Source organism: Cetorhinus maximus, chromosome 12, assembly GCF_964194155.1.
Source record: "Cetorhinus maximus chromosome 12, sCetMax3.hap1.1, whole genome shotgun sequence".
Lineage (NCBI taxonomy): Eukaryota > Metazoa > Chordata > Chondrichthyes > Lamniformes > Cetorhinidae > Cetorhinus > Cetorhinus maximus.
In genome coordinates this window covers 72,478,342-72,503,914 of record NC_135890.1, presented here as the reverse complement: position 1 = coordinate 72,503,914, position 25,573 = coordinate 72,478,342, and the positions used below count along the sequence as shown (strand labels likewise).

The following is a 25,573-nucleotide window of genomic DNA, read 5'->3' as shown; positions in this document are numbered from 1 at the left end:
ACATCAACACTTACAAGTTTCTGACCTTTTAAAAAATATTCTGCTTCTTTATTCTTACATCCAAAGTGAATATGTTCACATTTCCCTATATTATATTCCATCTGCCATCTTGCTGCCCACTCACCTGATCTGTCTATATCTCTTTGCACCTGGGGTACTGTACATAAGAACATAAGAACTAGGAGCAGGAGTCGGCAATTCAGCCCCTCGAGCCTGCCCCGCCATTCAATACAATCATGGCCGATCTCATTTCGGCCTCAATTCCAATTTCCCACCCTCTCCCCATAACCTTCCAACACGTTACTAATTAAAAATCTGTCTATCTCCTCCTTAAATTTATTCAGCATCCCGGCATCCATTGCACTCTGAGCTCTGAGGTAGTGAATTCCACAGATTCACAACCCTTTGAGAAAAGTAATTCCTCCTCATCTCTGATTTAAATCTACCACCCCTTATCCTAAAACTATGGCTTCTCGTTCTAGAATGCCCCACAAGGGGAAACATCCGCTCCACGTCTACTTTCTTTATCCACTTTAGCATCTTATATACTTCAATTAGATCTCCTCTCATCCTTCTAAACTCTAGCAAGTATAGGCCTAAACTGCTCAATCTCTCCTCATGAGACAAGCCCCGCATCTCTGGAATCAATCTAGTGAACCTCCTCTGAATCGCCTCCAATGCAACTACATCCTTCCTCAAGTATGGGGACCAATACTGTGCACAGTACTCCAGGTGTAGTCTCACCAATGCCTTGTACAGTTGCAACAACACTTCCCTACTTTTACACTCTATTACTTTAGCAATAAATGTCAAAATTCCATTTGCCTTCCTTATTACCTGCTGTACCTGCATACTAACTTTCATGCACGAGGACACCCAGATCCCTCTGCACTGACGCATTCTGAAGTTTCTTTCCATTTAAATAATAAGTCGCCTTTTTATTCTTCTGACCAAAATGGATAACCTCACACTTATCCACGTTAAACTCCATCTGCCAAATTTTGGCCTATTCACCTAACCTGTCCATTTGTAAATTTCTCATTTCTTCATTGCAACTTACTTTCCCACCTATTTTGGTGTCACCTGCAAATTTAACTATAGTAACTTCTATCCCTGAATCCAAGTCATTAATATAGATTATAAATAATTGGGGCCCAAGGACCGAACCCTGTGGCATCCCACTAGTTACAGCTTGCCATCCAGAAAAAGACCCATTTATCCTGACTCTCTGCTTTCTGTTGGTTAGCCAATCCTCTATCCAAGCTAATATATTACCCCTAACTCTGTGTGATCTTATCTTGTGCATCAATCTTTTGTGCGGCACCTTATCAAAGGCCTTCTGGAAGTCCAGATATACTACATCTGCAGGATTCCATTTTCCACTTTGCTTGTCACATCTTCAAAGAACTCTAGTAAATTAGTCAAATACAATTTACTCTTCATAAAACCATGCTGACTCTGATGGATTGCATTTTGGCTTTCCAAATGCCCCATTACTACTTCCTTAATAATGGATTCCAACAATTTCTCAACGACAGGCGTTAAACTAACTGGTCTACAGTTTCCTACTTTCTGTCTCCCCCCCATTTTTGAATAAGGGCGTTATATCAGCATTTTTCCGATCCACTGGAGCCTTTCCAGAATCCAGGGAATTTTGGAGTATTATAGCCAATGCATCCACTATCTCCGCTGCCACTTCCTTTAAGATCCTGTGATGTAGGCCATCAGATCCTGGGGACTTGTCACCCTTTAATCTCAATAGTTTGCTCAGTACTTTTTCTCTAACGATGGTGATTGTTCTAAGTTCCTCCTTCTCTATACCCTCTGCACTACCTGTTACTATTGGGGCGGTACGAGTGTCCTCCACCGTGAAAACTGAGGCAAAATATTGATTAAGCATCTCTGCCATTTCTGCGTTCCCCGCTATTAACTCCCCTGTCTCATCCTCCAAGGGACCAACATTCACTTTAGTTACTCTCTTTCCTTTTATATACTTGTAGAAGCTTTTGTTATCAGTTTTTACATTTTGCGCTAGTTTTCTTTCATAATTTACCTTTGCTACTTATATTTTTTTTTAGTAACCCTTTGTTCATCTTTAAACGTTTCCCAATCTTCCAGCCTGCCATTGACCTTTGCAATTTGGTATGCCTTAGTTTTTGCCTTTATGTTATCTTTAACTTCCTTGCTAGGCCATAGATGCTTTTCCCCCTCGCACCATCTTTCTTCCTCTTTGGAATATATTTTACTTGGGAGGAATTGAATATCTCCTTAAACAGTATACAGTTTCGGTCTCTTTACTTAAGGAAGGATTAACTTGCATTGGAAGCAGTTCAGAGAAGTTTCACAGGGATGATTCCTGGGATGAAAGGATTGTCTTATGAGGAGAGGTTGAGCAGGTTGGGTGTAAACTCATTGGAGTTTAGAAGAATGAAAGTGATCTTCTTGAAACATTTAGGATTCTGAGTGGGTTTGACTGAGTAGATGCTGAGAGGATGTTTCTTCTCATGGGGATTCTAGAATTAGGAGGCAAGTTTAAAAATAAGATGTCTAACATTTAAGACGCAGATGAGGAGGAATTTCTTCTCTCAGGGGTTGTTAGCCTTTGGAATTCTCTTCCACAGAGGGCAGTGGAGGCTGGGTCATTGAATATATTCAGGGCTGAGTTAAGACAGATTTTTGATCTACAAGGGAGTCAAGGGTTATGGGGGCAGTCAGGAAAGTGGAGTAAGACCATATCAGATCAGCCATGATCTTACTGAATGGTGGAGCCAGCTTGATGGGCTGAATAGCCTACTTCTACTCCTATTTCTTATGATCTGATAAATTGGGGATGTGAATGCTGGTGTTGTGTTTGAGACGGAATGTGATCACCCTTTTATTGACCTGTCCTTTCCTGCAGCTGCGTCAATGCTGCAGGTTGTGGAGACCATCAACTAATTCAAGGATTAGCTCATCTGCTATTTCGATGGAATTTCCTTCATTGATGATCTCAATGAGCTTCCTCCAGGGGCTCACCCGCCTGTAATTAGTGGCACTTAATATAATCCTGGCACCTGGCATTGTCCAGTCATGGGTAAATGCTGTTTACTGTTGCTATGGTAAGGGGTTTTACAACCTCACCTTGCTTGCTACTAATCACTAATAAAAACAAACACAGAACAACTGAATTATAATAACTGCAGTCAACGTATATATTGAAGTAAAGAATTGAACTGAAAGTAAGAGTCTATACATTCACACAATGATGAAAAATCAAGGCCTACTTTGTGTGATCCAGGGTCTGTATGTCAGCCAAGTCAAAGGCTATTATAATGACTGGAAAAACAAATTTAAAACATTATTAATAAAATAACATTAAAAAAAAGTGACAATAATCACTTTGTTTTGCCTACTGCTAATCTGGACTTACCTTCAGCACCTCGATAATATGCAGAAGCAATGCACTTGAATTTCTCCTGCCCTGCTGTGTCCCAGCTAAAATCAATAGAAATATCTATCAGATTAATTCTTTGAAGAGGCCTGATGCAAATTGATGGCTAGAATTAACTTTAACTGAAAAAGTTCTGTTTTATTCTAGTGCTTGCCGCACTGAAATAACTGAATGCTACTACCACAGGCATTGTACATTGGCCTGTTATTCAGGGTGCACAGTGAGAAAATGCAGGATAGCAAATGTGCTTGAGAAGACTCACCTTTTCTCTATGTAACCCAAACTAGGAAATTTCCAAACCAGGAAGGATTAAAAATCTCTGATTTCCAGGATTTTGGAATAGGTGTGAAGTTTCTTGCTTAGAAAAGCAAAGAATTTTAGTGGTGATGGATGGAAATCCTGATGTCTTATTTCAAGCAAACAATGTTAACAGGGAAAGACTTGTATTTACATAGTGATTTTCACAATCACACCATGTGCCAAAGCACTTTCTAACTAATGAAGTACTTTTGAAACGTAGTCACTGTTGTAATGTTGGGAACACAGCAGCCAATTTGTGTACAGCAAGGTCCCATAAATAGCAACGTGATAATGACCAGACAATTTATTTTTATTTATTGGTTGAAGGATAAATATTGGTCGGGATACCATGAGAACTCCACTACTCCACTGGAATGAAAAGGACAGTGGCAACATGGATGCAAAGTTGGCTGAGTAACAGGGTAATGGTGAACATAGTGGTGAACGGTTGTTTTTTGGGCTTGAGGAAGGTATATAATGGGGTTCTCCATGGGCTTGTATAGGGCCACTGCTTTTCTTGATTTCCATTAATGACCTAGGACTGACAACATATGAAACATGAGAAGAGTTGACCATATGGCTCACTGAACCAGCTTCGCCATTCAATATGGTCATGGCTGATCTTTGACTTCAACTTTTCCGCCCAGTCCCCATATCCATTGATTCCCCGAGACACCAAAAATCTGTTTATCTAAACCTTAAATATATTCAATACTGGAGCATCCACAATCCTCCGGGGTAGGGAACTCCAAAGATTCACACCCTTTGAGAGAAGAAATTTCTCATCTCAATCCTAAATAATTGACCCCTTATCCTGAGACTGTGTTCCCATGTTCTAGATCCAGCCAAAGGAAACAGCCTCGTGTCAACCCCCTTCAAAATCTTGTACGTTTCAATGAGATTGCCTTCTTCTAAACTCTGATTCTTCTAAACCCCAGAGGATATAGGCTCAATTTATTCAGCCTCTCATCATTAGACAACCCTCTCATCCCAGGGACCAATCTAGTACCAATTCCAATCCAAATATGGAGACCAAAACTCCAGACAGTATTCCAGGTGTAGCCTCACCAAGGCCTAGTACAATTGTAGCAAGATTTCTTTATTCTTGTGCTTCAATCCCCTTACAATAAAGGCCAACATGCCACTTTCTTTCATAATTGTTTGCTGTACCTGCATGCTAATTTTCTGTACAAGGACCCTCTTGGGTCCCCTGCACTTTGGTATGCAGGGCACAATTGCTAACTTTATAGATGACAAAAACTTGGAAGAATTGTGAGCTGTCAGGAGAAGAGAGATAGACTTTAAGAGGGCATAGACAGGCTGGCGGAATAGGCAGACATGTGGCAGATGAAATTTAATGTAGAGAAATGTGAAGTGTACATTTTGGTATGAAGAATGAGGGGAGGCAATACGAAATAAATAATACGTTTCTAAAGGGGTGCAGGGACAGAGGGACCTGGTGAGTATATGTACACAATTCATTCATGGTTACAGGGCAGGCTGAGAAAGTGGTTAATAAGGCATATGGGATCCTAAGCTTTATAAATAGGGCACGGAGTACCAAAACAAGGAAGCTATGATGAACCTTTAATAAACACTGGTTTGGCTCAAACTAGAATACTCTGTGCAATTCTGGGTAAATACTTTAGGGAGGATGTGATGCATTCAAGATGGTGCAGAAAAGATTTACAAGAATGGTTCCAGGGATGAAGGACTTCAGTTACGTAGATCAATTGAGCAGCTAGGGTTTTCTCCTTCGAGAAGAGAAGATTGAAAGGAAATTTGATAGAGGTGTTTAAAATCATGAGGAGTCTGGACAGAGTAGATGGGGATGAACTGTTTCCATTGGCAGAGTCAAGAACCAGAGGGCACTGATTTAAGGTGAGTGGTAAGAGAACCAAAGATGACATGAGGAAAACCATTTTTATGCATTGAGTGGTTAGGATCCGGAATGCACTGCCTGAAATTGTGGTGAAGCCAGATTCAATTGTGGCTTTCAAGAGGGAATTGGATAATTATCTGAAGAATATGGGGAAAGGGCGAGGGAATGGGACTAGTTGGGTTGCTCTTACAGAGAGCCAAAATGGACACAACAAGGCAGAAGGCCTCCTTCTAAGCTGTAGCCATTCTATGATTCTATTCTATTCTGCACTGGAGTATCAAGCTGGATTCAGTGCTCAAGTCTCTGGAATGGGACTTGAACCCACAACCTTCTGACTCAAAGATGAAGGTGCTGCCAATGAGCCGCTGCTGACATACACTAAAGCTGCCTTCATTTTGCACCAACAGTGTGCCTCAGTTCCGAACTAAAGCAGCATCCTACACTATGGGCGGAACCTTCAATGCCCGCTGGCGTCGGATGTGTTTGGTGGCATGAGCGGACAATATGGTGAGCAGGCCAAAAATCGGTTTTGTGACGTTGTGAAACCAGTTTGCGATCGTCCGCTCAGCCCGTCGATGGCTGGCCATGTTTCCCACCGTCGGATGTCGGGAACTTCATTGTAATACATCAGCATATCATTATAAGGGCAGCCTGCTGGTTTCACCCCGCACCCCTTCCACTGAATCATATGCTGATGTGTTTCAGAACCGCATTTAAAGGTGTGCACTTGGCAGGCTACACTTTGTGGGGAACTTGGAGATGAGTGCACAGTAATGTTGTGGAGCACTTGTGAGGGACACCTGTTGAACTTTAAGGTTGGGGTACGTTGGTGGGGCGGGGGTGGCAAAGACTGCCATGTGAGGTAACTTTGGGGGGGTGGGGGGCGCTAAGGCTGCCCTGCGGTTGAGGTGGCTTGGAGGGGGGTGGGGCAAAGGCTGCAATGTGGTTGAAATAGCGCACAGGCACGTGCAGGGTGGAGGGGTCGGGGGTACTGGGCAAGTGAAGTGGCCACGCATTAGGGGCACCTTGTATAAAGTGAACATTACTCTGCAGCTGAGACAGTTCAGGTGCAGCCACATTGATATGATTGGAGTCGGGCCTCTAGCTTCTCTGCCCATTCAAGCAATGCAGAGGTATCAAAGTGCCACCAAGTGCTCCACATCTTTTCACCCCTCATCAGGCACAAACTGCAAAGTAATGAACATTTTAGTGGACGCCAGAAAAGTTGGATGACTGGGCACGTTGTACAATCTCCTTCCTAAAGATGGTCACTGGTGGAGGCACTCACAGCCCTTTGCAATGTCATCATCCTGGTTTGGACCAGTCTCCCCCATGGTTCAAGCTAACAGTGCAACCTTGCAGTGTGGGTTAGGAGAATGCCTGCGCCTGAGCTGAGAGCACAGCAAGCAGTCCAATGGGCAAAGCTACCACCAATCAGTCATGTGGAGTGGGGTGGAGGAAGGTGCAGTTTCGGGCTGCCATGCAGGGCATTAATCTCTAGCAATCCAAGTGGTGGCCAGCACTTTCCAGGATGTGTTAAGGGACCTTCAGAATTAACCAAGAAAGGTTCTTGGTTGCTAACCCACACATGTTAACCCATGCATCTCTCTGTTTCATTATGTAGGAGGAGTACATCAGGATCATGGAGCTTGGTGAACTAGCTGTATGCCTCATGGCTTACAGAGAGCAAGGACAAAGGAGAAGAGAGCTACTGAGATGCCTGGCTGTGCAGAGGAAAGATCAGCACCCTCTGGAAGAAGGGGTGGTTGGGGCTCCCGCATATGCCGCCGAAGAGCCAAAGTGAGTCATTGTTGGTCCTCGCCTAGCTAGACCCAGGGTCTATAGATGTCGACTTTCATTCCTGCAGATGAACGAGGACCAGTGTCGCCAAAGACTGCACATGTCTAGGGAGTTAGATGGTCGGTCACATCTGCCAGCTATTGCAGGATTTCATGCCATGGGGACATAGCGGGCATCCACTGCCAGTGGCCATGAAAGTGACAGTGGCGTTCAATTTCTATGCCAGTGGCTCCTTTCAGGGGTCCACAGGTGACCTCTGTGGGATCTCACAAACCTCCACCCACAAATGCATCCATGAGGTCACAGATGCCATCTTCGCGAGGGAACACAACTTGGTGCATTTCGCCTGGTACCAAGAGAGCCAGGATGCAAGAGTGATTGGATTTGCCCAGGTCTCGGGTTTTCAATAGGTGGAGTGTGCCATCGACTGCGCTCGCGTGACACTCAGATCTCTGTCGCAACGCGCAGTCAACTATGTCAACCACAAGGGATTCCATTCACTGAATGTGCAGCTGGTGCGCGACCACCAGAAACGCAGCCTGCAGGTCTGCGCAAGGTTTCCAGGGAGTGTGCACAACTCCTACATTCTCAGTCAGTCACAGATCCCTGATGTTTTCCAGGGTCCACAGAAGCTGCAGAGATGGCTCCTCGGGGGCAAGGGCTACCCAAAGAGATGACACCTGTGCGGTGGCCTCAGACTGCAGCAGAGCGAAGGTATAACGAGGCTCATGTTGCAACTCACAACTTAGTGGAGCAAACCATCGGGATGCTGAAAATGAGATTCTGGTGCCTGGACCGGTCTGGTGGAGCCCTGCAATACAGTCCGCAGAGGGTGTCACGCATCGTCATTGCCTGCTGCACCCTTTACAAACTGGCGCTGCAAAGGGGAGAGGAGCTGGCTGAGGAGGAGTTGCAGGAGCTGGAGGTCTCCTCCAATGAGTAGGACGTTGATGGTGATGAGGGTGAGGAGGTGGCCAGTCGTGGCAGGCGTGCTTGGGAGGCCCACAGAGCTGCTAGATTTCTGGAGGACGGTGACAACATGCAGTAATGAGACACAATAAGATCCTCACATTGCCTCTATGAACGTTTGACTCCAGTCTGGCTTTTGGCAGCACACATAGCCTCTGTGATAATGCTCCCGTCATGGAGACGCAGTGGAGGCCCTAATAGTCACCCAATTGCAGGAGGATGATGACAACATGCAGTCAGGTCACTCCATAGATCTTCACATAGCCTCTGAGAATGTCTGAATCCTATCTGGCGGAGGGCAGCTCACTTGTGCTCTGTAATCAGGGTCATATCATAGAGACATAGCCATGAAACGTTAAAAGCATCTGATCCTTTGTCTGCCTTCAGTACCTGACCCCTTCAGGAGCACAGTGTCACTCGTCACAGATGCTGAGGAGATGGGGGCCAGCCCCACCTTAAAGGTGCTGAGAGCACTCAGAGAGAATGACAGAACTCTGTGACGCCTGCATTCTGGCAGCAATAACAAGCACTGTCAAGGTGCAGGCATCAGTAATGTGTCCAGGGAGTGTGAGGCCGGACAAGCACTTTGGTCTGAAGGCTGCCAAAGCACAGGGAAGAGGCCCTGGACAGGGACACCTGCCTTTTATCTTGTGCAGAAAGGTTTCACATCTGAGTGACACAAATACTGCTCATCAGAACAAGGAGGCATAGGCAGGCAGACATTGTTGGGAGTTTATTGGCAATAGTGAACAGTATGTACAAGTGATTAACACCCGTGCCACGGCTGTGCAATTATAGCTTTTTAACCTTCCTAATCCTGCTGCTACGTCTTGGTGCTCCCCAGACATTTAGAGCATCCTGGTGACTGCTATGCCCTGTCTGTGATGACCTTGGCAGGTGTCTTCTGGAGGGCTGAGACCTGGAAGGCCCCGGCCTACTTTCAGGGTCCTGCTGTGTGGCAGTGGCACCCTCCTCAGCCAGTGGAGCTGGAGCTGCTGAGGTCACAGGAAGAGGGAATTCAGATGGGCCAGACACTCCTGGAGACACCTGGATGGACAACCTCACAGGGTGCACCTGCTGATACTCCTCCCTATGGGAGCCTAAGAGCCCCTGGCTGACTCCTTGAGGTGAGGAAGTAGCTGGAGTGAGAGCAGGCTACCCTGCACCCCTCTTGTGTACACATTGTTGGAGGCCAACTATGGCAGCAGTGATGGAGTTCAGCGTGCACAGCAATGCAGGAACGACGTCCTGGACCAAGGTTTCCATGGCAGCCGCTATCCTGCCAGTGTTGACCTTGGTGCGTTGGCTTGCCGGTGCTATCAACTCAGCCTGAAGGCAGATGGACTCTTCCATCGTACCTTGCAATCTGAAGAGTGCAGGGGACATCCCTTCCTGATGTTCCCGAGATTGCCTTTGCAGCTCCAGCTACTGCAACATGACCAAGTCCAGAGGCTTGTTGTCTGACTGGGACTCAGCAATTTTCTGGCCTCCAGCAGTCCTCCGAGTGCCAGAAACTTGGGAAGTCCCTGCTGCCACCTGCTGTGGATCAGAGTGTGATGCGCTCACCAGATTGTGATCCCGAGGCTACTCCAAAACTAGGTCCCACCGAGGATGTGTGTCTCTCCGCTGGTGGAGGGCGTGGGTGAGCGCTGTGATGAGTCTTCAGGGAGGGTTTCATTGGATTCCTCTTCTGAGCTTCCTGTGGGGCTTCATTGGGGGCCCTGGCTCATGGACTCCCTTGGTGGTTTCCCAGATGTGCCTGCGAAAGGAAGGAAAGTTAATTAGTCCATGGCATCAGCATAGTTGTCCGATGGATGTTCCTCAGTTCATACAGCACCGCTGACCTCACCGTCAGCACAGGAATGGTCCAGATCCTCGCCGGCCAGCTGGATGGCTCTGTTTTCAAAGTTCGTGAGGACCTTGATTTCAGGCATTCCTCCACCAGTTTACAATCTCTCCCCTTTGTTGTGTGCCAGCTTGTCCTGTCTGAATAGAGATGGAGAGAGAGTAAGCAGGACCCCTGCCAGTCTACATGATAAGTATGCCTGGCGTGTGTAGGTGGTGAGTGGTCCCACAGGTGGGATGAGGTCAATGAAGGTGAGTGTGAGAGAGTGAATGGCGATGTCCCTTGAAATGGCAGTGAGTGAGGGCCTTGTGGATGAGTGATGGGTTTGTGAGTTGATAGTGATGAGAAGAGTGACTTACCCTGGTGGAACGGAGGAATTCATTCAAACTCTTGCGGCACTGAGTGGCTGTCCTCTTTTGCAGAGCGTTGGGACTGACCACCGCTGCCACCACCTCCCAAGTCGGATTAGTGATCTTGCTGCCCATCCTGTGGCCAGAGGACATCATGGCAATCCGCCATTGCGTCTGAAAGGCGCTTGAGATACACGTCATTGAACCTGGGAGTTGCAGTCATTTTGCCTTCAGGGCCATGTCTTCTTTGCAGCAGTCATGGGCTGGAAGCACTGAGATGTGTGTGTGGCTGCAATTGAAATATGGTACCTGGCATGATGAAGCAGTGAGGTGATGGTGTGGCGGGCGAATGACAGCCTGCCCGTCATGGAAATAGTGTGTTTCCTGGTTAATGTGGTGGATCTGGGACGATGCGGCATGAAAAGCCACCATTACAGCCAGCAGGTAAAACGTTGTTTTACTCACCCGCTACAGCGCTTAGTGCAAATCTGGGCCAATTCCGCCCTATGTCTTGTCTTTAATACCTCCTCATTCCGAGGGTTGGCCGCACAATGAACACTGATTTCTATTCTCCGCTGCCCTCATTGCCTGTCCCATAGAGGGGCCAGTCCACCTTCTGATATTATCCATCAATGTCATTTTGGGTCTTCCTTTGCATGTTTTCCAGGCTTTTTTCCTGGCATTACCTCTTTTTCCAAACGCGCACTTCCTGTTCTTATCATTTGTCCAAAATATCCGAGTTTCCTTGATATCACGGCCTCAAACAAGTTCCTCTTAATACCAGCTTTCGTGAGTACCCACTCGTTCGTCCGCTTGACCGTTCATGACACGCATAATATCCACCTGAGTCCTTTCATTTCAAATGCTCTTATTTGAGCCTCGTCACTCTTCTTGATGGTCCAGCTTTCTCAGCCATACATTGTCACTGGCCACACAAGGGCTGTCAGAAGATGAATTTTCATTGTAGTCGAGATGCTGTGGCTACTCCATATTCTTTTAAGTGAGTTCACAACGCCATGACCCTTGTTAAATCTAGCCCAAATTTCTTTGGTAGACTCTGCATCTTGCGTGATGAATGACCCAAGATAACGGAAGGTATCAGCCTGTTCAAGTTGAACTCTGTTTATGTACTAGTTTGAATTTATCATACACCATTCATCTTTATAGTCTCTCGGAATGAAATTCTCAATTTGGAGTCTATTTGTTTTCTGTTGTAGTGTTATTCTGACTAGAAACTGAGTTGAGGCTACCCAAACTCAATTCAAGGAGGACCCTTACACTAATGGAGAGGAGAGAAAAGTGAGAGAGAGCCAAGAGCCCTTTCTCAGTCTGGGTTGGATTTCAAAACAGTCACCAGATAAGATAGCAATCACTAGGCTATCTAAAGTTTCTGCTCTAATTTCACTGAAATTCTTCTTCAGCTTTCAAACTACAAGTGCATTTTCATTCATTTTAATTGCTTCAAAGTATGAGGTTGAACCCAAGAAAAGTGTAGACCCATAAATCACTCTATAATCTCAAAATTCTTGGCGTGAACTTAACAAAGACTAAAATGTATTAAAAGATCCAATTTTGTTTAAGAATTGTCCCAAGTAAAATTAATTATAGGCAGCTTCAACCCAAAGTGCATGAACAAAAGTAGCGTTCAAGCTTGCTGCCAATTGTATTAATTGATATCTTGGCAAGGTTATAGTCATGAGGGCAGCAGTAAGGTTACAATAATGCAAGAGGTATTCATTGACATTGAAGGTGCACTGTCACAGGTAAGACCTTCACTGGTCTAGCAATTTAGGAGCGCTTGGTTGGGCGGTGGGGAATATGTGCCGTGAATGGCAAGTATCCTGTGCCAGAATGATGAGGTTTGAGGCTCCCAAGATAGTAATATCATAGAGCTGGCACAGTGCAATGTTCTGTTAGGTAAGACCAAGGGGAAGTGTGAAGAAAAAGGGGGCTACTGGTAGTGTCACTGCAGCCCTCAGGTAAGCGAGGCTGGGGTACTGGTCAGGGATGGATAGTTGGGGGGGTGGGGGGGGGTGATGAGAGTTTGTTCAATAGGGCTGGTTTCCCCAAGTGACAATGGCTCCGGCAGCCATTGGACAAATGCTCTTTGGGGGCAGGGATCCCAAACAAGTGTTAGGCTCTTTATTTGCATATGCATAGTCTAAGCTAATGAATACCCTCTTGTTTATCCTTCTCAGTATGGTGGTCAGTGCACTTCTGTCTAGTTGAGTGTGCAAGGATCCTGCTCATCATTTTGGGGTTTGGAAAACAGGCTCTTTGCAGTTCAACTTCTAGGCTACACTGTCCCTCTTGGCACTACATCTGACTGGGGCATCTTTCACTGCAGTCACTAGCTGATGAGAGAAGAAACAGCAGGCTCATCTCACACTCCAAAGAATACCATCCTTGCAAAAGCAATTTGACATTCAATATTATGGCATTTTGTACTTAAATAGGCTACACTTTAAAGTCCTGGTAATGTCGTTTCTGTTATGTACTTACATTTGTAGATTGTATTGAGTTCCAGCAATTTCAAACCGCTCGATTTCAAAATCAACCCCAATTGTTGCCTTGTAGTCTCGGTCAAACACATTTTTACAAAATCTGAAATTTAAAAAGGATCATAATAAATATTACTTCAATAAAATGAAAAGGACTCATTAAAAGAATGGAGTTTCAAGTACATAAACCTACAATGGAGGAATGAGATAGCACTGGCATATATCTAAATTGATGAAATTAAATACATGGAAGTGAAAAGAAGAAACTTCAGTGAATTATTAGTTTGGAGTCAAATAATTAGTCATACACAGGAAGATATCCAGGAATTTTCAGCATCTTTAGCACTGACCCATGACAGAATGCCAGGACTGTGTTCACTAAGCGTCTCCAACTCCCACTGTAGGACCCTTCCTCTTGCCAGATCTTTCCTCCCACTGCTGGACTCCTCTTAATCCCCATTTCCCCCTCCCGCTCCTAGCGTGTGACCACCTCCCACGTCCTGGCTTCTCCTCCCGTCCTGCAATTTTTCCTCCTGTCATGTGGCTCCTCCACCCGATACATGGCTCCTCCTCCACCAATGTTGACAGGGTCAGGTGGAGCAGCATGTAGGTGAGGCCTTCTGTAATTTGAGACGTATTTGAGTGCCCTTCCCAAAGATAATCCTGGAAATGCTGCTGTAAGATTTCCACTGCTTGGGGAAGGTGCCTCAAGTGATCCTGTGCATTGAGACCACTTAAAAACAGTTATAATACAAATTTTTCTTATGATCTATGCGTCTCTAGGCCCTGATCCCAGCTTGGTAATTCACAAGCCAATTAAGTGGAGACTGCTATGCCTTATCTTTGAGCAGACCAACCTCCAAACATTTGTCAAGTCCCATAAAGTTCATGGAAGGGTGATCTCCCAGCATTGGCAGTCCCAGCCCTCAGCCTCAACTCCTCCATAGTCATGCTCTTGTTGGTGGTGAGTGGAGACATCGAACAAGCTGAGGAACATAGCAATAGGATTAGGCCACTTAGCCCCTCGAGCTTGTTCACCATTCAATGAGGTCATGGCTGATCTGCGACCTAACTCCTTTGCGCCGTATCCCATAATAGCTTTGGATAACAATTTATATCGTATCAATTGCCATTTAGGGAAGAGAGTTCTAAATTTCTATCACCTATGCGTGTATTGCTGTTTCCTAATTTCACTCCTGAGGGATTTGGCTCTACTTTTTAGACTATGCACCCTAAGTCCTAGACACCCCAACCAGCAGAAATAGTTTCCCTCTATCTACTCTTCCCCTTTCATGGGATATAGGCATTGCTGACAATACCAGCATTTGTTGCCTACCTGTTTGCCTCAATGTATTGAAAACTTAGATCAAATCACCCCTTAACCTTCTAAATTTCTGGGAATACAACTCTAGTTTGTGTAATCTCTCCTTGTAATCTAAATCTTGGAGCCCAGGTAAACCAATGCCACACTCCCTCCAAGGCCAATGTATTCTTCCAAATATGTAGTGTCAGAACTGTTCACAATATTCCAGATGTGGCCTAACCAGGGCTTTGTATTCTAGTCCTCTAGATATAAAGGCCGCATTTCATTAGCATTTTTGGTTATTTTCTGTACCTGTTCATGATGTTTTAATATCAATGTCCTTGACCCCAAGCATCTATGGATCTCCACGGTTTCTAGCTTTTTTTCACTGTTTAGAAAGTACAAGTGTTGCCTGTTTAAAGCGTGTACTAAGAGCACATTTTCAATTTTAGCGCGGTTGGCAAATGAGGGTCATTCCCCCAATTGCACTGCTGTTATTTTCATTTTAAGTGTGGTTACTGAGAATGCTCAGCTTTTAAAAAAAATAAACTACTGCTTGGCTGCCTCCCTCTCCAACCCTCGCCGACCCTCCTGCTTGCTGCCTCTCCCGACTTGCAGCCTCCCACCCTCCCATTTGCCGACCTTACCACTTGCCAACTCTCCGGAGTCGCCGCTTCCCTTCCCGGCTCACCGCTTCTCTTCCTGACCCTCCCATTTGCTGCCTCTCCCATTTGCCGCTTTCCTCCATGCCCCTCCAGCTTGCCAACCTTCCCACTTGCAGCTCCTCTCAGTTCCTCGCTCGCTCCTTCCCTCTTGCTGCCCCTCTCCCTTTTTAGGTCCAAAGTGGATGACCTTGCATTTGTCTACATTGAAATCCATTTGTCACAGATTTGCCTATTCATTTAATCTCTGTAATTTCATGCTTCTAGCTACACTGTTTACAATGCTGCCTATCTTTCTGTTATCAGCAAACTTGGATATGTGGCTTTCAACACCATCAGCTAAGTCATCAATGAATACAGTGACTAGTTGAGGTCCAAACACAGATCTTAGTGGGACAACAATAGTTATCCCTAATCTCTGTCTCCTACTGCTCAACCAATTTCCAGACTAGGTCGATAATTTGTCTTTAATCTGGCTGGTGTCAATTTAAGCTAACAATCTCTTACGAAGAAAGATTATATCAAATGTTTTCTTAAAAAGTCCAGATAAATAACATCCATAGACATTACTCTGTCCACTACTTTAGTCATCCATTCAAAAAATTCAATCAGATTTGTCAGACATGACCTACCTTTTTCAAATACAAAGCAACAGGAAACTCCTCCGTAAATCCTGGATCCAGAATAGCCTGGTCAGGGCAGAATTTCTGGCCATTCGGCCGCAACTGCAAAATTAATCTGGGGTCTCAAGAGCATCTATGCGTTATCTACTTTAACATAGAGCCAACTAATATGTTCACATTATTTTATAGATTCTGGCTGCTATCAATACACAGTTAACCAACATGAGGTACAATGCTGATTCTGGTTCACTGTCTAATTAATGAGGCCAGAATTTGCACACAAGAGTGCCTCTACCTGATCAGTGATTTTTGAGGTATTTTTGCACCAGTGAAACACAAGCATTAAAAACTCATTGCACCAAGTCCCCAGGCATTCTGGTGCTTGTTAGGCATCAGGGTGGTTATTATGCATCCAGCCTGAAGTCCAATTAGTGAGAGATCACCCACTCGAGAGAGACTTCTGTGCAGTTAGGTGAAAGATGTGAATATTACTGCTAAGTCACATAGCTGCATTCACATCAAGGCTTGTCACCAAAACAGAAACAGTAGTATAACTACACAATAATATTCTGCAAATAGATTTGAAAATGGTGGCAAACAAACAACCTCAACCAAATGTATTCCGTCTCTGTAGACACAATACAGGACTGAAGTTAGCTGAAGCTGCTGCGAAATAGAATATTACACTATCCTGTTCCACTGGTTTTCTTAGATGCTCACTCATCCAATCTTTATCGTTAAGCAATTGGGATATAACATTCCACTGCAGTTAATTTGATAGCACTCTCATCACTGAGTGCACTAAAGGTTGTGAGTTGGAGTCCTACAACAGGAGTTCAGCTCACAATACTAACACTCCAACGTTATGGTGAACAAGGGCTGGCTTGTTAAAACAAATGCCTGCGTTCCTCTTCATGTGGTCATTAATGATAGCCATGTTTGAAGAAGGTTTCCTAGTAACCTTCCCAACTTCAGCTACCCCTAAAAGAAAACAGATTAATCAGTCATTTATTTTTGTGGCTTGTATCAGCTGGAGGTCAGGGAGCAGCACTTTTGCTTCCAAGTCAAAAGATCATGGTTTCAAGTCCCACTTCTGAGACCTGAGCACACAAACTCGGGGGACACCTGAGGGCAGTACTGAGGGAATGCTGCATTGTCAGAGGTGCTGTATGTCATGACCATGGATCATAGCCCTGAATTACTTAAGGAGATATTGAACATTTAAGTGCGACATGTGTTTTTTAAAAAAGGACCTACAAGCAAAAGCTGGCTGGACTGTAAAGTAACCACTTGTTGGAAAATTCCTATGTGGATTACACTTGACCAACTAGTCCAGGGAGAACAGAATAATGCACCTAAAGGGTGTCAAGGCCCACTTCAGAACAAGATACTTCAAAGGGAGATGCATTGCAAAAACCGAACTATAATCTCCTGTGGTTGCAGAGATAATGGAGGCTGATTACCACCTCAGCAGAAACCATCTCCTGTTGAGCTATATCCTAGACTGTGGAGTTGATCTAAATTGAAGGCATACACTAGAAAAGGGGCTAAAAAGCTAACTGCAACCCTGGTTTCCGTGTGCTAGTCTGTTGTTTTAGTGTGTGCTGTGTCAGTGTGTGCTGTGAAGGTCACAGCTGAAGAACATTAACTAGACATCCCTGCGCTTGCAGTCCATAGCACCCTCACCTTTGAATCAGAAGGTTGTGGGTTCATGTCCCACTCCTGGAAACCAAGAACTGTGATTGTACTCAAAAGAGTTGCAATCTGTGACTGTTGATAACTTGAAAGAATTTTTAAAAAAGTCTCTCTCTCCGATTGCTGCAAGCAAGTCACAAGTCAGCAAAGCCACAGTCGAAAGGGAAACAGGACAACTCCTTTCAGCTAACCTGCAGAACCAAGAATCTACAAACCAACTGCTCTACTGCCAAAGTCAGCTCTTCCAGAATCATCCAACTTAACAGCCACAATGTTTCACCATCTACTCCTTATGGACAAACCAAAGGCTGATCTGTATATCTTTTTAAACTTTTGTTTCTGGACTCACTTCTCATTTCTAATCTGTGTTGTGTTTCTATTATTTTTTCTCACATTTTAGTAGCTAATAAACTCACTCTTTCTCTGACTCAAGAAAGCCTGGTTAAATTGGCTCCTTCTACAACATAAATACATTTGGACAGGGAAAAGGTATCCATGAGGGAAGGGATCCTGTTTAAATTAACCTTGTTGCAACCAACCGAGGGGGTTGAATAAAGAAAGGGGAGCCAGTTCATCCCTCCTCACCTGGGAGCATAACAATTTGGGGGAACCTCGCTCGGGGACTGATAATAATGTGTACTTCAGATGAGATGTGAAACTGAGGCCTCTGCTCCCTTTTAAGGTGGGTATAACAGATCCCATGATAATATTTGAAGAGCAGCATGGAATTCTTCTAATATTTTGACCAACACATCCCTCAGCTAATATAACTAAAACAGATTATCTGGCCATTATCTCATTGCTATATGGAAGTTGGTTGGCATGTTACAACATTACAAACATTGCAACAGTGGCTACCCTTCAAAAGCACTTAATTGGCTGGAAATTACTTTAGCACATAGTGGGGTTGTGAAAGTTGTTATACAAATGCAGATTCTTTCTTTTGTTCATTCTCTGGAATGTTGCTGTGTGTAAAAATGGTTAATTACAAACAAGAGTCACTGAACTCCAAGTAGTAATTACATTTGGGATGGATTGTATAATTATTTTATTCTTCGATTACAGAAAAATAACTTGGTGTCTGTGCAATTTAAACACATTAGATTTGTCTCAGACTCAGTTTATTGTAATAAATGGGGTAAGCAAACACTCACCTGTTAATAAGGCACGTCTTCCCTACATATAGGTCCCCAACCACCACCACCTTTGACATTTTGAGTCTGTAGGGACAACAACATGACAAAGCTTCACTTTTATGTGAAGTAATTTTTGTTCCTGCTTGCACCTCCCATTCTCTATCCCTGGTCTCCTCTACATCCTCCTTCCTTGCAGCTCTCCCACACAACAGATCTCTCTGCCTTTGCACATTTCCTGACAACAGAATGGTTTCCAAAAAAAATTGGCCTCTTTAATTGTGCACTTGGAAACCCTCTCCAATTCCTTCTGAGTTCTGACCCCCATCTTATGAAGAATCCTGGGACTTGCATTATTTTAACAATTTATGCAAGTGTATGGTATGAATATTAATATCTTTTAGCAAAACTGTGGTAAATATAAACATGCCCAGATATTGATAAAAAAACCACTCCTCAATTTTACTGAGCTTCATTTCAGTGCCCGACAGCTTATTTGGAAAGGAAGAAAGCTGAGAGAGTGAGGCAATCAAAGGTGAATATGACTTTAGTACTTAGTGTTTCATTTCAGATTTTAGCTGTTACTTTGGTTATTTTGGTGATAAGTTGGTAACCTTGCTGCAGGTATGAATACATACAATATACAGCCATAATTACCAACATTGAACCATGTTTTATTTGGAAATTGTAACCAGTTTCCAGGATAATAGAAAGAGGAACTGGTCAGAGAATGAAAGATAATTCTCTTTTTCACTCCTGTGCTCGCTGACCTACATTGGTTCCCAGTAAAGCATGTCTTTATTTTAAAATTCTCATCCTTGTTTTCAAATCCCTCCATGGCCTTGGCCTTTTCGATCTTTGTAATGTCCTTCAACCACACAGTCCTCTGAAATATCTGGGGTCCTTGAATGTCTTGTGCATTCCCAATTATAATTGCTCCACCATTGGTATCTTCAGTTGTCTATGCCCAAGCTCTGGAATTCCCTCCCTAAACCTCTCTGCCTCTCTACCTCACTTTCCTCTTTGAAGATACTTCTTAAAACATGCATCTTTGACCATGTTTTTGGTCATCTGACCTAATATCTTAAGTGGATCAATGTCATACTTAGTTTTATAAATGTTCCTGTAAAATGCCTTGGGATGTTTCATTATGTTAAAGGTGCTATATAAATATCAACTGTTGTTGTCGTCTAATTTAAAAATGAAGCTCAATTAGAGGAAAAAAAGGAGTTAAACATTATTATACAAAAAGCAAAACAGACCTATGGAAGGAGACATCGGTGTAAGGATTCTCCACAAAATAAACTTCTGAATGATCGGAAAGATGTTTTCAACTCATCATTAGGACTGGATTCTACTCCAGAACCAGACATGAAAGGAGAGTTTGCTAACTTAGTAGGCCACCCAACCCCCCCACAAAGAATTTTTCTCAAGAGATACTTTGAAAGTAGATATTGGTAAGCATAGGATCTTACAGCACAGAAGGAGGCTATTTAACCCACTGTGCCTGTGCTGGCTCTTTGAAAGAGCTATTCAATTAGTTCCATACCACTGCTTTTCACAATAGGTCCACAATTTTTTTTTCCTTTTCAAGTATATACACTTAATTTAGCATATAAAAACACCACTCCTGAATTCATAACCCAGACACACTATCTTCTCAGTTTAATGTTGTGAGTCTCTTGGCCTTGAAGGTAACTTGATATTGGTTACTCAGCTCAAATAAAGCTCCCATTTATTTAGTGGAGTAATTGTTGAACAGGCAATGCCTAAAAATACTAAAAGAAGAGTAAGTCATCAACTAGCCACTTTCCTTATACTCAGGCCCCATTAGTCAACAGAAGGAACACTGTATCTTTTAATTAAATTGTCCTCTAAAAAAGCTGATTGAGCTAAGTGTTGAATACCTTTCACTTCATGTCTCAGATTACTTACCCAACATTTCTGGTTTGTCGTTCTTGGCAGGCATATTTAACTTGAACATGGAACTGATCTTTAAACTGGAGACAGGCTTCAGGTATGTAACACTGTAGCAAGATTAAAAACAGATTATTGTAATTGAGTGTCTAGCCAATGAAGGAATAGACAGATACCTGTCTGTTTATGTGAATGGCTTTAACAGAGAGTGCTTTGATTCAGATTATTCAGCAAGGTTATTTCTAATTTTAGCAATCCCCGTTCCTCTACTCTAATGGGACACTGGTGCTTGCAAACCAATTTGAACCTCTATTCTTCTCTCTAACCCTATGGCACAGTTATTCAGAGTGTTTGTTGTGGCTCAGTTGGGAGCACTCATGCCTCTGAGCCACAAAGTTCCAGGTTCAAGTCCCACTCCAGGATTTGAGCACAAAAATCAAGGCTGATGCTCCAGCGTAGCACTGATGGAAGTGCTGTCTTTCAAATGAGATGCCAAACCAAGGTTCCAGCTGCCTGTTCCAGTGAATGTAAAAGATCCCATGCACAATTCTGAAGAAAAGCAAGAGAGTTATTCCTGGTGTCCTGACCAATATTTGACCTTCAATCAATATCACAAAAACATATTATCTTGTCATCATTATATTGCTGTTCATGGGAGCTTGCTGTGGACAAATTGGCTGCTGTATTTCCTATCGTACAACACTTGACTACATTTCAAAAGTGCTTAATTGGCTGTAAAGTGCTTTGAGGTTTCCAGTGGTTGTGAGAAGCTCTAAAACGTCTTTCTTTCAAAATGTCAACTATGCATTGGACGGGGAGATAGATTTCAGTGCAAATCATTTTAATAAAGTCTATCTTGATTGCTTTCTTCTTTCAGGTTAGAAAATGGAACAAACAGTTGCAAGGCTTGAAAAGGAAACTAAAACACGGCTAAAGCATACATCTTGAATGTCAAAAAAGGAATATGAACTCAGCACAAGTGAACACTCTCAACAATCACAGTCATAACCAGTGATGGCCAACTGAGATGACTGGATCAACTGTAATCCCACCTGCACAACAGGAAGGGTACAGCCAGGGGTGATGGTGGAGAGGGGTGGGTGGTGGATGTCACACTGTATTCTTGATGCATTCCTGTCCCTTGCTATTTTTACTTGCCTGACTTCAGGTATGGGAAGGTCAACCGCCCCAGAGGGGTGGGCGTCCAATTCAAACGGTAATTTAATGTCCTAATGATTTAATGAATTTGAAATGATGATGACCACTTTACCTAATTACAGACAATACTGTTGACTTTGTGTGTTCTGCTCACATGTGGATAAGGCTTTGAGCAATGATATTCCTCACTAGGACATATTTTCAGATTCCTTTTTGAGTAACAGAGGCAATGAATAGTTCGGAAATAAAACAGCAAACTACCAGGTAACATTCTTCATATCCAAGAACATGGAGAGACGATATAAAATAAAGGGCACAATTTTCAAAGGGGTGCAGCAGCAGAGGGATCTGGGTGTTTCTGTGCATAAATCATTGAAGGTGGCAGGATAGATTGAGAGCGCGGTTAATAAAGCATACAGTGTCCTAAGCTTTATTAATAGGAACATAAAGTGCAAGAGCAAGGGGGTTATGTTGAAGTTGCATAAGACACCAGTTCAGCCGCATCTGGAATATTGTGTTCAGTTCTGGGCACCACAATTTAGGATGGAGGTGAAGGCATTGGAAAGACTGCAGAAAAGATTCATGAGAATGGTTCCAGGGATGAGGAACTTCAGTTAGGAAGATAAGCTGGAGAAGTTAGGCAGGGGTGTAATGCCAAACTTTGAGGTGCAGGAGCTCTAAGAAAACGTGTTGGCTATATCATTTCCAAATCTACTCTTACGTATTCCTATGTATTTTCCTTTTCTTTTCCTATGTATTAATCATTTGAGTCCCCAAACATCAGTAAAACCATGCTTTTTAAGTGAAAAATATTAGTATCAGCAGGCATTTTATTTCAAACTATGTGGTATTTTGAATCATTAGTCTTTAGCATAGCTAGAATTTCATAATGCAACAGTTTAATTATTTAATTCAAGCCTATTAAAAACAAGAATTACAGAAAACTTTACTTATTTCTGAATGGGGGATGGCATATAGAGGGGTCACTGCCTTTCTTGATTTATATTAATAACCGAGACCTGGGTATATAGGGCACAATTTCAAAATTTGAACATGATGCAAAACTTGGAAGTACTGTGAATTGTGAGCAGGATGATGGTAGGCTTCAAGAGGATATAGGCAGGCTGGTGGAATGGGCAGACACGTGGCAGATAAAATTTAATGTAAAGAAGTGTGAAGTGATACATTTTGGTCAGAAGAATGAGGAGCGGTGACCCCAAATATGGAGCAGGATAACAGATGAACAATAAGGAAATGAGAGTTTACCATCCAACGGTGCTCAGGAAGTGCCAGAGCAATGCTCTGGTGTACTCCGGCAGCATTACACCCCTGAAGTTAGGACTGTTTTCCTTGGAGAAAAGAAGGTTGAGAGGAGATTTGATAGAGGGACTCAAAATCATGAGGGCTCTGGACACAATAGACAGGGAGAAACTGTTCCCACTTGTGAGAGGGTCGAGAATGAGACAGTACAGATTTAAAGTAATTGGCAAAAGAAGCAAAAGTGACACAAGGAAAAAAATTTTTGGCAAACGCTTCATTTACAAAAGCAACTGTATAAAATGTTCAACTAAAACTAAAAAGAAGTTAACGTGCTGGGGAGGTGAAGTTGAGAATGCTTAACTGGAACCTTCCCAGTCAACGGAGGAAGAGGAGGATGTTGAATATGAACAATCTTACACTTGTAGCCACCAGCTCAGATACTGACACTGCACCTATTTTAAAGGATAGAATAGAGGAGGGATCTGCATGCCAAGAGACACTGGGCACAAGTGTGCAGGAGCCAGGGCCAGGGCTAGAGAGAAAGGATAGCTCAGGTGCCAGTTTGCTGAGAGGGTGAGGAACCACATTAGTTCATCTGCAGAGCAGCCAGGTTCCAATTCCAAGAGGGCAGCCTACTAGGACACCCATATCTGGAGGCATCTTGTTTCAGCTCAAATTTTTAAATAAACGAAAAAATGCTTCAGCACCAGCCAGAACACTCCAAGTAGATTACCCAAACTTTAGGCAAGTATAGGAAAGCTTCAGAAATGAATACAATTGCACCAGTAACCAGAAGAAATAACCCAGCAAATATTCTATGGGCAGAACTTTGAGGTCGTCAGGTGGGCTGGCGGGCCCAGGTGCGGCCGAGAAACGGTCCGCCACCTGCTAATTAAGCCCCGCCCAGCGTGAAACGTGGCTCTTCACTGGTTGGCAAGTGGCGGGCAGGGGCCTGTGAGCCACCAGGTCCAATGGCAACCTGGCGGCTGGTTTAAAATCGGCACAGTCAGGCCCTGGAAGGCTGCCAGCAATGAGGAGAACTTCAGTGTTGTGAGCAGGTGGGTATAAATTATGGAGAGTAATGTGGCTGCAGATGCCAGGTGGGTGGCCAGGTTGGGTGGGCACTCGGCCCTCCGGTTTTCTGATGAGTGCCCCACGGTCCTCCTGGAGGAGGTGGCTGCCAGGAGGGACACCCTTGTCCCCAGGGATGGAAAGAGGAGGCCACCACTCCTAACGAAAAGAGCTTGGGAGGAGGTGGCAGTGCTGGTCAGCAGCCATGATGTGGTGTGACGCACCTGGGTCCAGTGCTGCAAGAGGTTTAACAGCTTGCTGCGCTCAGGAAGGGTGAGTGCTGTGTTGGCATGGAGCAGTGTGTTGACGTGTTAAGGTCTGGCTGTCCCCCACCGTGGAGCTCAGGGGTGTTAGAGTCTGAGTGCCAATTGTCAATGATGCCGGAGCTGACCAAGAGGGTGAGCCCTGGCTTCTTGGACTGAGTGTCTTGTGCCTCGAGGGCCATAACTTGGATGTGCTCTGCAAGGTGTTCCTCAGGTGGGGTTGGCCAGACTGCAGTGGTGCTGCAGGTAGCGAGGGGACTAATCTATGCTCCTCTGTCCTTTCAAGAGAAGACCACCCATAACAACACTGAAAGGTCACAGACCCAGCTGACCTCCTAATCTTTTCCAGATACAAGCAGGACGCCTTAGACCTGGTGAGGTGCCATGCACCTCGGTCAACCGGCCGCGGAGAGGCTGAGGTGTCAGACAAAGATAAGAGTGCAGTGCACTGAGGTGAGAGTTTCAGATGCTGCAAACATCCTTGTATAGTCTCATCATTGATTGGAGCCTCGAAACTGCATTCCCTATTGATCATTGAAAGACGATGGTACCATGATGCAGATCTCCATGGACTCACCGGGCTGCCTGGCGTGCACAGTGACAGTGTGCTGATCTAAACTAATGGCATGTCGTTGTTCTCCCTTAGGTTTGCCACCACACACCCAATCGCACAACCTTGAAGACCCACCACTGACGCCAGAGACCCACCAGGCTCCAGAAGCACCTACTTCACAACCACTCTTTGAACCAGGCACCAGTGCAGATATCAGCACCTCGGTGGGCATTAGACTTTTGGCTAGAGTGTCATTGCACAGCAGTGAGGGTACTTCACACTCATTTGAGGTGCAGGCAGAGAGTGCCCAGGGCGCCGGCAGTCAAAGGACTGCAGGAGACCAGGATGATGCTGAGTCAAAGGCAGATGATGAGCCTCTGGAGTCGTCCATTAGGCGGCAGATGCTGGATGTGCAGGAGGATCTGGCGGGGATGCATGAGGGTACGCGTGCCATGGTCTCCATTATGGAGGAGTCCATGCGGACATGAGCATTGCGGTGACCCTCAAGGCCGAGCGCACTGCCTCCTTCAGTGAGAGAGTGGCGACTCTCATGGAGAGGCAACTCCAGAAACAGAGTCAGGGGTTCCTGGGGTTGCGCTCGGACCTGCAAGCCCTCACATAGGCACTGAGATCAGGTGATCAGTGTCCGTGTGGGAGGTGGATGAGGCACTCAGTATCCCAGCGAGGTGCCCGTCCATCAATGGTGAGCAGGGAGGTCCAAAACGACCTCACGTTGGCGCACTAGCTGCTTCTCGTCTCTGCAGGCTCCTCTCAGGGCGCTCTGGATGGTGGCAGCAACTCCTCCGCCCCTCTGCCAGTGACCGTGGCATCTGGTGAGGCTGTGGCGACTGGGGAGA

At 44.6% G+C, this 25,573-nt stretch overlaps 1 protein-coding gene across 2 annotated transcripts in view; it reads right to left on the bottom strand.

The window, feature by feature from the left end:
* rab36 (RAB36, member RAS oncogene family) overlaps nucleotides 1-25,573 on the bottom strand; it is a 79,091-nt gene that overhangs the window by 29,060 nt on the left and 24,458 nt on the right. For both annotated transcript variants that reach the window (XM_078553865.1, XM_078553864.1), the window contains exons 3-7: nucleotides 20,430-20,521; nucleotides 18,516-18,581; nucleotides 13,080-13,181; nucleotides 3,410-3,474; nucleotides 3,264-3,315 (exon numbers count right to left, since the gene is read on the bottom strand). In XM_078553865.1, the coding sequence (XP_078409991.1) occupies nucleotides 3,264-3,315; nucleotides 3,410-3,474; nucleotides 13,080-13,181; nucleotides 18,516-18,581; nucleotides 20,430-20,521 (377 nt within the window). The remainder of the gene's footprint in view (nucleotides 1-3,263; nucleotides 3,316-3,409; nucleotides 3,475-13,079; nucleotides 13,182-18,515; nucleotides 18,582-20,429; nucleotides 20,522-25,573) is intronic.